Below are 14094 nucleotides of genomic sequence, written 5' to 3'. Positions count from 1 at the left end.
AATTAATGTGCTATCATATAATATAATAGATCATATATTTGTATTTGTATTTATTTTAACAAGAATTGTACAATAGTTGAAAATAGGGAATTTTGTTTCGTTAATTGCAAGTTTGATATGCATAAAAAAAACAAAGGAAATTACAGGAAACAAAGAATTAATAATTTTATTTTACAAAATATAAAAAAAAATTATTGTATGTGATCGGTTGAGATAAACATTTATTAGTGTTTATCAATAATATAATAAATATCTTATTTGAAGTCATCCGTAGATATATCTCGATCGAGAATATGTGATTGGTGCATTAGAAGTCAATGGTTAAAATTAAAAAGGCTGAACTTGTAGTTGGGGCACCCTTTCAATTAAAGGGTTCCTTACTCACCATTTACCTACCTTTTTTCTCAAAGCATTTATGAGATAACAACTTCAATCTCCATTTCTATATTCCATGTTAGTTCATTTAATGATTGATAGTTACTATTTTTCTTTTTCTTTTGGAAAGAGTATCTTTATTTTATTATTTTATGAAAATAACTTTCTTTTTTTCTAGATTAGTTTATTTATAATAAAGTTCTAGATGATTAGGATTTATGCTCTAATACTTGTAGAGATTGAACGAGTGACATTTTGATCCTTTTATTTACAATGATGGTTGTTGTTTTTAAGGTTTAGGTTTAGCTTCGATTTATTCTCCAACTTACAATTTTATGTTTAGAATTTTAGTTTAACTCAAAATTCAAGGTTTTAAATTGCTATAGACTAATATTCATAGATTTTGAAAACTTGACCCAAATTTAATTATAGAAATGTTTATTAAATTTTGGAAACAAGAAACAAGATAGGTTATCAAACAAATATGTTTCTCAAAATATGAGAAGCAAGAATAGAAAGCAAGAATCAGAAACGTTATCGAATTGGTCTAAAACAATCCCAAATTGTTTTGGTGGGTTGCAAGAAAGAGAAGCTACGAAACCAAGAAAACAATAGCAAATGGACAAGTAACTCAATTGAGATGATGAAATGGTTTAAGGAAAACGTATAATTTGACTTTGAGCCCCAATTGAACTCAGACTATCGACACGCTGAAGTTAGTAAATGGAGTGTAGTGTACTACAATCTATCTAAGCCTTAAAAAAAAGATGAAACTTATCAAAAAGCCCACACCAACCTCTTTAACCTCGTCCTTGGCCAAAAATGAGATTGGCACGTGACCACGTCCTTGGCCAAAAATGAAGTTGGCAGAGTCTCAAAACTTATGAACAAAATATGTTAAATGCATGCCTATGCACATTTAGTTGAAGAGTTAACCTAACAAGAGTAAAAAACTCACATGTGAATGCCCTATATCAATGTTTCATTGTAAATGTGACATTATAACTTCAAAGAAAGTAAGTTCATTCTAATACTCAAACTCTCTACTTGCTATACATATACGCGTATACGCATTGAAAGTGGACACTTGACCTCTCCTTAAAGTCCAATAGCAATCTCGAATTCGCTCCAATATAATTTCATGAGAAGTTACCGAGATAACTGGGCAATTTAATGTTGGGTAAATGCTTGGGTAAAATAAACAAAATTTTAATTTTCGAGTCCAAAACTAAATTAGGGTCATCCCTACCGAAATCCAAGTAATCTCAATGGCTAGTTTGTAACTTTGTAAGATGGATAAGACATATTTTCATATCCCTCTTCTACTAAACTTTGAAATCAAAAAGAAAAACACTCATCAACACTCCAACACAAGTTACAATGATATCAAAATGCTTTTATAAGTTCATCAATACTACAAAATGAATTTCTCAATCGTTACAACAACTAATCTACATTACTACAAACCCATTTTGGATTTTTGATAAATTATACGATCAAATCATTATCATTTACAAAGCATCCCAAAATCCCTTACCTGAACTCTTCCAAACCTCCACACATTGTTCATCTTTTCTTATCACAAACATCTTATTCCCACCAAATCCTAATTTCATTACTTTCCCACCTCCCAAATCCTTCATTCTCCCCATCAAATTCTTCCTAAAAACTCTCTCCTCTAACCCTAATCCTCCTTCCTTATTTCCTCCATTCCCAACTGTTACTTCAGACCATAACTCTATACTCCCTCCTTCTCTGCTGCAAAACACTTGATTTCCGTAACTCTCAATCTTCCCTCCAACCCCAACTTTCTTCCCATTCATCACCTTCATCCTATCCCCAAGACAAATCCATGGATTCTCATCTCCAAGTTTTCTCAAATCTGCACTATAAACTTCACCAGAGCTCACACCAATCTTGAAAATGGCAGATAGATTCTCACATACAGTCATGTCTGAGAAACAATCCACCTTCTCCTTCACCTCCCAAGCTATGTTCCCACTCCTAATGTCCCAGAATTTAATGTTACCCTGTACTCCAGAAGGTCCACTGTGAGACCCAGAAGCCATTAACAGATTATAACCTGCAACCCATTTCAACATTGTGGCTGGGATTGCTGAATCAATCTCCGCACCGTAGATCTCGTTGTGAGCGATTTCAGTAACTGGATTGAAGGTTTGTAAATCGTATATCATTATGGAATTTGAGTTTCTTCTGCCTGATTCGAAGCTGGTGAAGAGAAGCTCAGAAGAAGCTCCGATGGCTTGCACGGTAGAACTGGACCGAGTCACATTCTCCCAATTAAGAATTGATTTCACTTGGCCTGTTTGAAGATTGAGGATTTGCAAACCAGAGAAGTCGGTAGCGCCGGCAGCGGCCAGTGATGGCGACAACGCTAAAAGAGAATCAATGACGGAGAATTGCGTTAGAATCGTCGTCTTTCTCTGAAGCGACCAATCAAAAGAGGTGATCTTGCCGCCGTGAGCGACATGGAGTGATCCAAACGGCGTTGACGCGATTGTCGACGGAGAATCTCGACCATTGAGAGGGAGAATCAGAGATTTCTCGAGATTAAAAGCTTCGAATTGAGAAGGATTAGAAAGAGAATTGATTAAAAGGGATTCAACTCCATAGAACTGGGACTCTGAAATAAGGTCTTGGAGATCAAAGGCTTTGGCTTTGGAAGGAAGATAACCGGTTCTAAGAAGCGAAAGAATGAGGGAAAAGAGATCGGGATCTCGATCGATAAAGGGTACGAGGGATTGCGATGAATCGGAGATGGTTGATAACAGAGAACTGGAACCGGCTATGGCTAGGGTTTGCTTGGTGGTTTGAAAGAGGTGGCCACCAACATTAACGGTGACAATGTTAGATTCAGGGTTTAACAGCTGCGGTAGAATCGGAGAAGAAGAAATCGAAGCTGAAATTGGGGGAGACTTCATCGATGAAATCGATCGGGAAAGTTAGAGGAACAAAATATTGATGAAGACAAGGACGGGAACAAGCTTGACTGCTTGCCTTCATTATTAAATTTATAATTATGGATTCTATATGTTTATTTTCATGCAAATACAACTCTATTAATTAGTGTCTAATCTTTTTAACAAAAAAATACTTAAATAAGAAGAATATCATACATTCTTATGCTATATTTGAAAATTACCTCCAAAGTTTCATTAATTCTGTTACATTATTGATCTACAATTTGAACTTAGGAAAAATTACTTAAACTATTAGCTAAAGTTATTCATGGATGGAATCTTAATTTAATATTTCAATTATTCTTGTCATTTGATCAAGAAAACCGATCTCCACCGTGATTTTCAAAGTGTACGTAAATAATTCTTTTTTTTTTTTTTTTTGGGAAGCATGTAAATGAGTAAATTACTATTAGTAATTAATGTTATTATTCCATTGTCTACATGTATATTATTATTTCGTTGCAAAATAATATAATATTGCTGCATGTAAGTCATATTTGAGCTTATTTACTGTTAGAAATTAATATAAAAATAGTCTATAATTTTTTATCTTGTTAAAAAAAAAATAAGTAATATAATTCTCCTCTTCTTAAAAAGTAATATATTTTTATGATATATGCAGTATAGATGAGGTAAAAAAGATGAATGTATATATATTTAAAGAAAAAACTAAGCTAATTTTCAAATATTCATGTAAGGTGAAAATTGACACTAAAAACTTATAGGCCAAAGCAAAACAAAGGGGCTTTTATTTAGTAATGGTAGGAAATGGATAAGAAAAAAATAAAGAAAAGTTTATAGATGAGTTAAAATGTAAAATCCACTACAACGGAAGGCACTTGAAACTCAAACGAGCATTTCTTTTCTAAATTGAGGCCGAAGAGGTGAGAAGAATGTTATTATTATAAACCCATCACAATCCTATTAGATCAATGATATATATTTTCAAGCTGCTAAGCTTTTTGATGCAATTTCAAACACATTTTCAGACAGTCCATTGGCAGACATTATGATCTCCAGTTGTCCCTGTAAAGAATATCATCATCATCATCATCATTATCACAAACCAAAAATGCCAACCAGCAGATAACAAATTCCATTTTCCAATCATACAAAGCAACATTACCTTGGCAAGTTCTTGTCGCGTTTCGTCATAACGCTTCCATCTTGAGAATGCAGAGACCATTCGAGAGGCAACCTACAATCATCAGCACATCAATCAGAGAAAAAGAATAGCACAGTCGGACTCTCACTGGTCGATGGAGGAAAAATTTTTAACACTGAGATCGCTGCACCAATTCTACAGCTGAAGCGAGTTAAGATTCTGAGCTGACCTGGGGATTAATTTTGTCTAGTTGCATGACAATTTCTCCCAAGAATTTGTAGCCCGATCCGTCCTTTGAGTGAAAGTTAACAATTGATCCGCAGAAGCCTCCAATCAAAGAATATACCTTGTTTGGATTTCGCAAGTCAAAGGCCTTGTGATTTAGGAGGTTCCGAACATTCTCGACATTACCAGGAATGTCTGACATGGCTTGAAGAGCAAACCATTTATTGACAACCTACCAGAGAAGTGTAGAAAAACAATTGTCACAACAATTTGAAGAAGCAATTCAAAGAATTATATAGACCTTTTCGGAAGAATACAACCAAGAGTCAAAAACTAAAAACGGTTCAACCAAATCTTTCTTATTGTTCAAAGCATATCAGTGCAAGAGATTTAACTTCAATGGAATAAACAATTAGCAAACAACAAATAAAAACTCAAACTAAGAATTACAAACAACCAACAATCACCACTACTAATTATCCTCCCTCCCTCCTTGTCTTGAGTTTTAAAGAAATAGAAGCTCGGATTATTACTGCAAAACTACTTACTAATGATTTAAAATTAAAAAAAGAACTTCCAAGTCCAATCAAATTCGTTGTCTTCAGCTAAAAAAACTCCAATACGATAGCTTATGAAAGTCCCAAATAACTATAATTTCATAAAATTAATCTTGGGGGTCGTGGGTTCTTGAAAAAAACATGGTATCCAAACTTAAAATCTCCATTCAGCTCCTCCAATTTCTATGTTTCCTTAAATCTTCACCAAGAGTACTAAAGTTAAACCCTCTTAAACATCTCAATTGCTTCAATGTCTATTTTTTCTTCTTAAAGTACAAATCCTTCCCATCATATTGCATCAATCAACTTCTAAATCATCGAGAAACAAGACCCATTGAAACCTCTTTCCTTATGTTGCGTTCCTTTATTCTTTTTTCCGAAAGCATCTTCTGAATGGCTTTTTCCTAAATCAAATTCAGATTCTTCCTTGGAAGATTGATCTAACTTTTTTATTCTTCCTTTTGCTGTTTCTTCAACCATTTTTTTCTTATACAGAACTAACCTTTTAAAGGCTTGTTTCTCCAACTATGATTCAGATTCTTTCAAACAAGATTCTGGCTCACTCTCTTGCAAGACTCTCTTACTAATGAGTTATCCCTTCGCTTTCATTTCAAATTTATAATTCTTCTAAAAGATGTGTTCCAATTTGCCAAAAGATACAAATAAAACAAACCGATTTTCTCTGCTATCAGAATCTTGGATGCTACTGTCATTCTTAAGCTCCTCTCATGCTAATAAATGCAAGCAAACATCAAACAGTCTAAAATTCTAAGGAACACTCAAATAATATCTACTTTATAGGACCCTGCAGGCTTCAAAAAATATTGAATTTCAAAGAGATTGAATCTTCCATTTTATAGACTCAAATTAAGAATTATAAACTACGTATAAATGCTACATCATCAAATGAGAAGAGAAGAGTTAATGACTAACCAAATAGTCATGCTGCCACTTGCTATAGAAGTCAGCAAGAATCTTGTCACGAGTTTCACCTGGCTTCTGAGCTATAGCTGCCAAAGCTGCAAATTGCTCAGTCATATTCGAGGCAATCTTATACTCATGAAGCACAAGATCCGCAATCTCAGTATCCTCAATTAATGCAAGATATACTGAAAATCATCAAAGAAACTGAAGATGTTAGTTCACTTGAAAATTTCACAAAACCAGTAGTTCACACAAAATTAGTTTCCTCGAACAAACCTAGAGCAGTATTCTTCAAAGCACGCCTGGCCATTTCAGGATGGTTAAATTCATAATTTTCTGAACTTCTATTGTTGTGTACCTGTGAAGATCAATGGTAAAAATTTAAGTACAGAATAATAGTATGGATCTCTTCAATAAATTGCATGTCCAGCGAAGTCCATACTGTAGTAAGAAGATCTTCTTTCAATGCATAGGCCAGTTCCTTCCTAATGAAAGTTCGAACAGCATGAACAGCATCAGGATCTGCGACCTCCATCATGTCCATTATTTCCCCTTCGCCAGGAAGTGTTATTGCTTTGGCAATGAATTCCTGGATTACCAATGGTTATTAATTTTCATCATCAGTATTGTGTCTCCACACCAGCTTCGCACCAAAATTGGTTCGGTGAAAGAACAGAAAGTAGGAACTTCAAAGAAACTAAAGTACAAAACGAAGTACCCAACATACTTTATCCAAACTTGTGTCACGAAGTATGGATTTCAGACCCTGAACAAACTTTGAGGTGAGAACCAATGGCTTATGTTGTTGGTGATCAGCCACCAGTTGGAGCATCAGTTTCCGAGCCAACACTTGTCCAGCCTCCCAACTAAATCACAAAATGACCAGAAAGAAGAGCCTTAATAGTTATAATAATGAATTAACCTACAAAATTTTCAATATAAATACAGACCGGTTGAACTCATCTGAATCATTGGCGAGGAGGAAAAATAGATCATCATCACTTAGATCTGTTTCCACACGGACAGGAGCACTGTAGCCCCTAAACAAAGATGGAACTGGCCGCTCAGGTACTTCCGAGAAGACGAACTCTTCTTCTTTCTGCATCAAGCATAGAAATCAATAGATAAAGGAAAATGTGGTGTCCCTACTTCCTAAATCTCCAGTTCTTAGCAAATGAAATTAACTCAATCTTATTTTTCCCGATCAAAAGCAAAAACAAACAAGTGCTCTAAGCTTCCCAAGATGTTCAACTCTACCTTAATTGGGAAAGCAGAATCTACCATAGCCACAAATAAATCTAATCACCAACAGCTATCGTTCATAAGCAGTTTCTAAATGAAGCAATCACTAACTAATATAATTTCTCTGCTAACCTTAGTCAGCCTGAGGACTGTGGAGAAGACTGGCTGTTGATTAGCTCCACATATAGACTGCAATACCCCATCATGATATACGGAGGAAAGAGGCATATTACAACCAGACGAGTTTAGCAAACCAAGAGCAACAGGTATAAACATTGGCTCTTTAATTGGCTGCCCAGGAGTTGGCGGAACATATTGCCTGTGGAATTCCAACTACTTAATATAACTTGTAAACAACTCCTAATAGATCAAGAAGGTCAATAGCAAGGAACGAATTATATACGAGAACTTTAAAGTGTATGTATGACCATCAGGATTGTAAGATGATGTAACATTGACTTGAGGGGTCCCGGCTTGAGAGTACCTGAATTTTAGTTATATTTATAAGCACTACAAATTTTGCATGGAAGAAAATTCAAAATGAAACAAAAAGTTAAAAACTCCGTACTAAGAAGTTACAACTCAAGGACAAATTTGTACAACCCCTAGAATAGAAGGTTGTACCATAACAAGAAGTTTTTTGGATAACGTACCATAATAAGAAGTTAGCAAAATCAACATCATTTGCATCTCGCATTGCCTCGTAGAAATCTTCACAGGTAACAGCTTGACCATCATGTCTTTTAAAGTAAAGATCCATGCCCTGTGATATAAACAATTTTTATCAACCAACTTCTTAAACCTAAAAGCTATCTGTTAGGTTCCTTCACCTAACAAACAAAAGATAGTCTTGGAGCACAAGGATTATATTATATACTATATCTCAAACATTTTCTTGGTCTGACAAAAGAATTTTACAGATTTAATATACACTTAGAAAAGTATTAAAGTATTTTCGACCCTTACTTTTCTAAATCCTTGACTTCCCAATAAGGTTTTGTACATCCTCACGACTTCAGCACCCTAAGGTCATAAGCATTAACTGTTTCGTTATTGGTTTTTCTTAACCCAGAAAAAAGAGGGAAACATTATGCTTAAATGACAAACCTTCTCATAGACCTGCAAAGAGAAATCAATTATTAGAGAGTCCCTTTATAGAAAGATATGAAAATGAACTTGACAGCATGTAAAGACTCAATGATAAAGCCTACCGTCACTGCATGTTCAAGTTGGTACAGGACCCTTGTTAGATCATAACTTGATAGAAGAAGCAAATTGAAAACCCAAGGTTCAAAAAGAAATTCATATCAGTAAAAATTGAAGAAAAGAAACAAAAATTGGAAAGGAAAGAACAAACAAATAGCTGGAATTTTGTGCAAACCCATAGAGAATAACACTTTCCTGTGTAAAAATTGTCCATCTGTAGAATGTTGGGATTACCGTTAGGACATAAATAGGCATATAGAGAGAAGTTCACATAAATATTATATAACTATTAACCTTGATATAGGAATGTGGTCGAACTGGATGAGCCATAGGACCAGCATCCTGCAGAAAAGAAATGAAGGGGACAAGATGAGCTTTAAATGCTAATTTCTAGATCAATTCAACTAGCGATTGGAATCTAGTAAAACTTGGTGAGAGAAAGTATAAGCATGATATATTTGTGTGTGTAAAGTTATAGAAATCTTAAAAGCAGATACACAAGATGAACCTGAGGAAACTGATAGTTTCTAAGTCTTGAAACATCAGCAATTCTTTTCACAGCACGACTTCCCATGTCAGACGAAAATTCCTGTTGTTGAGGCAACAAGAAGATTTTCAAGGATCAATCAGGTGTTTAAGTTGAAGTTGCTAATATCTCAAGGGATAAATGTCATACCTGATCACGGAAAACAGTAAGGCCTTCCTTAAGGCTCAGCTGGAACCAATCACGACATGTCACCCTGCATAATAGAAAGGAATTTGAATATCAACAGGAAATAAGAAATGACTCAAGGCAAACAACATTTGAATTTCAATAATATATTGGTTCGTGAAAACAACCTGTTGCCAGTCCAGTTGTGGAAATACTGCAAGACAATGTAAAATAAATCATGTGATCATGTGATCATTGTAACTATGCACTAGTATAAAAGAAAATATGATTATAAGTGCTTGAGAGACAAAAGTTTTATGACAAACCTCATGACCAATAACTCCTAATATGGCAGCATAATCTGCATCAGAAGCAGTCTCCGGAGATGCCAAGACAAGTTTTGAATTAAAAATCTGTTAACAAAGAAAAGAAAATGAGAAATAAAATTTCAACTTTTAAATCATACACATGGTCACAAAAGTAACAAAGTTTAGGAGACAATACATTCAAACTCTTGTTTTCCATGGCTCCCCTGGTTAATTGAAAAAGAGGCCATCAGAATCAAGTAAGTAATCAAATAAAACTTTTTATGAAATCATCTAGAGTCAGTTAAATAGTGACAAAATGAACAGAAACAAAAGCAAAAAAAATAATAAATAACAATAATAATAATAGAGAGAATATACATGTTGAAATCTGGAACAGCCACAATATTGAAGAGATCCAGATCATATTCTAATCCAAAAACCTGTTTTAAGCATATGAAAACAAAATTGATATAGCATTAAATCCTGTGTATTGTTTGCATGTAAATCAATGAAAAATGTGTTGATGTATCATATACAAAAATACTAACATCTTCATCCCATTTCATAGCTGCCTTCAAGGAATACATGGCATGCCCAGTCTTGAGTAAGTCTTCAGCTGGGGTCCATATCTTCAAGGAGACTTTCCTACCCGAACGAGTAATAAAAGTATCGTCTCTGCTTACCAACTTGCCAGCTACTAAAGCAAACAAGTAGCAGGGTTTCTTAAAGGGATCCTCCCAAAGGGCATAATGTTTTCCACCCTGCAGAAACAACGCATGTGATGACTGTTAAACATGTGCATCCTACAAAATGCTACGGAGTTGTGTAAAATGAAGTTCACCTCTAAATCACCCTGTTCTATAAGATTTCCATTAGAGAGCAGCACTGGGTACAATGACTTATCGGCCTCTATGCGACATGTGTACTTTGCCATTATATCTGGACGGTCCTGCTCAACATTCATTTAGCATTAGATAATTGTATGTCAGATGACCTAAAATATAGATCTATATACATCATTGAACGAAAGAAAACAAACTCCTCCAACCTGGTAATACGTGATCTTCCGGAAACCTTCAGCTTCACATTGTGTGCAGAAATTTCCAGATGATTTATATAATCCCTTCATCCAAAGGCAATATCACAGTCAATTCTATAGTTGCAGTGAAAATAACTATAATGATCACTTTTTTTCTCTCTTTACAAATAAAAGAGAGACAGAATTATCAGCGAATGCATGTTTAACCTCCAAAGATGTGTTTTTCTGAGGCTGTATCTCATTGGCAATTTCCAAAGTAAAAGTTCCAGCAGGTGGTGAGTGAATCTTCAATTGGCGGGAGTCCAGATAGTAATCACCCTCCTAAGTTTTGGGGGCGTCAAAGATGAAATAAAGACAATTAAGTCCATAAGAATATTAAATTGGGGACTGCCTTTACATCAAATATCATATGAAGGCAACTAAATTCATTTGAGAAATTTGCATTGGCAGTCCAAAGTATAGTTGACACACATCATTGTTACTGTAGAGACTGATTGAAGATCACATGCATTATGCACTTGTGTACGCATATCTTTCTTCCTCTCCCTCTCACTTCTTTTTTGTTTTTTTTTTTGGTGGGGGAACCATGCTTTCATTATGATGATTGAAAGAATATACAAAAAAAAAAAAAAAAAAAAGGAGAGGGGTCCAAATCCGACACAAGCTACTATAACAAACTCAATACAAAAGAGAGGGGTCTGGCACAAGCGGGAAATTTCACACGTCAGTACACATACCTTCAGGTCCTCACTGTTAATCTTAATTGAAATCAACTTCATATCCTCACCATTCAAAACCAGAGGAGCATTGGACTCTGAACCAAAGAGTAGAGAAAAAATTGAATTGATTACTAGTAAATTTCACACGAGAGGAACCACATGAACATTGATGTTATCAGAAATTCCATTCAAATTTGCAGGTGAAATACTGAAAAATAAAAAATAAAAAATAAATAACAACGCTTAACAATATATTACGTACCTTCAACTCTAGGGAACACCGTTATTCTTGAATTGACAATTGTTTTCTCCTCACCCAACAAAAATTTCAAATCGACCTATAGAAGAATTTTGTTGTACCCAAAAATATATAAGAAACTGTCATGTTGAAAGAATTCAATCCAAAATCAAATTAAGGTTTGCATACCGTCTCAAAATAGTAATCAGTCATCTTGTAATCTCTCAAAAATATTTCTTTAGGTGCATCCATTTTGTTCTCTTCAGCTTTTTCTTGCAATGGTTCTGTTGCAACTGAACAAATCAGCTTCCTACTAGCTTGTTTAGTCCCCTGAAAAAATTTGGACGGTGAGCATAATTAGCTTAAATTTTGAAAAAATTACTAATGCATTCTGACACGCAAGAAACTTAGATGACTAATACTATCAAAACAAGACACTACAATAGTAGAATCAAATAATAGGAATGTGTAGAAACTGGCATGCTAGAATGGAATGCATAGTATCAAGTTATTAGAGCTTACAAACGGCAAATGATATGGAAAGCGATAATTCAGTCCAGATTTCACCTGAAAGGGAAAGAAAAAACAAATTAAATTAAATATTTAGAAATTTCCTACACTTCTTTCTTATAAACCCTAAGAATGAAATGCATGTAACAAACAAAATGAATTCAGTTCAGTAATGTGTCTATCGACTATAAGTAAAAACCAAAAAATGATGATAGTTGCAAGAACCTGTGAAGTGAATAAGGGCCTCTGTCTAGTGCTACGTTTGACTGAAATTCCAAATGAATTAACACACCTATGTGCAGCTCGAACCTGCCAAAGAAAAAAAATCCTTTACAGACTGTATGCAGCCAACAAAAAGAAACAGTAATTCATGCACACAATCCTACAAAGATTTTATGAACTAATATGCAGACACAAGAAAGACTATTTTGCACAGAGAACATAGAAACCAACCCATGAAACCCCGCCAGTAAAATAAAACATACCTTCAAGACTAAGACTACAATTCACAAATGTTCGTAACACAAAACATAACATAAAATAAGGTCAAGCCATTTTGCAACCTCAAATGATAAAAGTAGTTCAATTAGTAGAGATGTTAAAAAGAACTTCCCTACATTCTCAACCCAGCATTTTCTCCACAATAATTGTCTACAAGTACAAACATGGAATTAAAAAAAAAAAACAAATAAAGCAAACTGGGAAATGGGTAATCACAGGAGCAGATGAAATCAAACCCAAGAGGTTATTCCTTGCCAATCCCACGCTCTTGCATGGTAGAACCAACCGAGCCATTCAGCTAAAAGAATCCTGAACGAGCTACTAATATCAATTACGTTCGACAAACCCAGAAATGAAACAAGACCTTGACGAAAATAATCAAAAACCAAAATCAATCCAAAATAGGGCCCCAAAAACCCTTAGATTAAAAAAATACCCTCAACACGAAAGCAGAGGAGAAAAACCCAGTTCGCTCTTATATAGAGGATATAGGGATAACCCAAAATCTGGATAAAAAAAATTGTCTAAAGAAAAACAAAATAAAAATGACATATAAATATAAACATGAAAAGTTAAAACTTAAACATCCACATGAAATACTGAAGGAAGCAAGCCTTGTAGAGTTACCTCTGATGATCAAATTAAAGGAAAACAGAGATCTTTTCGTCTCTACTAATTTACTTTCTTTTTCGCTCTCGAAAGCCTACGATGAACAAGCAACAAGGCACCGCTACCGGATACATTTATAAGGAAAATGGTGGAATAAAAAATATATCTTTTCCCTTTTTTTTTTCCCTTTTTTCTCCCTTTTTTAATTGATAAAACGTTGGAAGATATATATATATATATCTAATTTGATGTAAATCTGTAATTGGGTATTTGGAGATAAGCTTTTGCTGAATTTTTGTATGTATTTATTGGATCATTGGGCTAGCAAATTAGCAACAATTTGGTACATGATAGTGAGGAGTGGGAAGAAGAGCGTTTCAAATAAGGGTTTTTCTTTTTCTTCTTCTTGGGAAACTATAGTTTTCAGAACCAACTCTGACAAAATGGTTTCAAAGGTTATGTCTTTCAGTATATTTTAGAGTTAAAAGTTTAGACCTTTTGGTAAGGTTTTTGGTTTTGATTTTCTATTTTTAAATTTCTGTTGTTTTTTTCAAATATTCCACCTGTGATTTTTTAAATTATAAATTCCTTCCTATCGTCTAAAAGAAAGGAACAATTTGGTTTCTATTGTTTATAATTAAGATTTATTCTCTATATTTTACTTATATTTATGGATAGTTTATATAGCATATACTACTTATAAAGTTCTTATTAAATTATATTGATTGATTGGGATGTTTTATTAAATTATAGTGATTATATAACTTCTAAATCAAATTAAACTGTTTAATCTTTAAAATAAGTTATTTCGAAAAAAAAAATTGTGATTTTTGAGTTGTTTTGAATTTTTATTTTAAATATTTTTTTTATTGAAAGAGTTTAAATGAAAATAGTTTTTTTAAA

The 14094-nt window shown here is 34.0% G+C and overlaps 2 protein-coding genes across 2 annotated transcripts; both read right to left on the bottom strand.

Moving 5' to 3' along the window:
* Window positions 1-1729: 1729 nt before the first annotated feature.
* Window positions 1730-3662, bottom strand: LOC101216493 (BTB/POZ domain-containing protein At5g41330). The gene has a single exon (XM_004143849.3). It carries the CDS (start codon window positions 3315-3317, stop codon window positions 1887-1889), a length of 1431 nt encoding a protein of 476 aa, XP_004143897.1. The 5' UTR covers window positions 3318-3662; the 3' UTR covers window positions 1730-1886.
* A 413-nt stretch (window positions 3663-4075) lies between these two features.
* LOC101216008 (puromycin-sensitive aminopeptidase) lies at window positions 4076-13035 on the bottom strand. The gene is given in 32 exon segments (XM_011656434.2): window positions 4076-4382; window positions 4483-4554; window positions 4691-4918; window positions 6177-6352; window positions 6444-6525; window positions 6610-6756; window positions 6895-7033; window positions 7118-7266; window positions 7542-7728; window positions 7813-7893; window positions 8063-8172; window positions 8376-8432; window positions 8517-8528; window positions 8621-8722; window positions 8725-8829; window positions 8910-8957; window positions 9124-9204; window positions 9292-9355; window positions 9456-9481; window positions 9594-9680; window positions 9772-9799; window positions 9954-10015; window positions 10124-10336; window positions 10417-10524; window positions 10624-10698; window positions 10822-10935; window positions 11352-11428; window positions 11596-11671; window positions 11761-11901; window positions 12094-12138; window positions 12307-12390; window positions 12799-13035. Coding segments are annotated over 32 exon segments (3135 nt in total). The 5' UTR covers window positions 12877-13035; the 3' UTR covers window positions 4076-4301.
* Window positions 13036-14094: the final 1059 nt, after the last annotated feature.

This window comes from Cucumis sativus, chromosome 5 (assembly GCF_000004075.3).
Source record: "Cucumis sativus cultivar 9930 chromosome 5, Cucumber_9930_V3, whole genome shotgun sequence".
NCBI classification, from domain to species: domain Eukaryota; kingdom Viridiplantae; phylum Streptophyta; class Magnoliopsida; order Cucurbitales; family Cucurbitaceae; genus Cucumis; species Cucumis sativus.
The sequence above is the reverse complement of the archived record's forward strand: the minus strand, read 5'-3'. Positions and strand labels throughout refer to the sequence as shown.

Excerpts from the sequence above, each read along its gene's own strand:
- LOC101216493 (XM_004143849.3), bottom strand. The coding sequence starts at position 3,317 with ATGAAGTCTCCCCCAATTTCAGCTTCGATTTCTTCTTCTCCGATTCTA.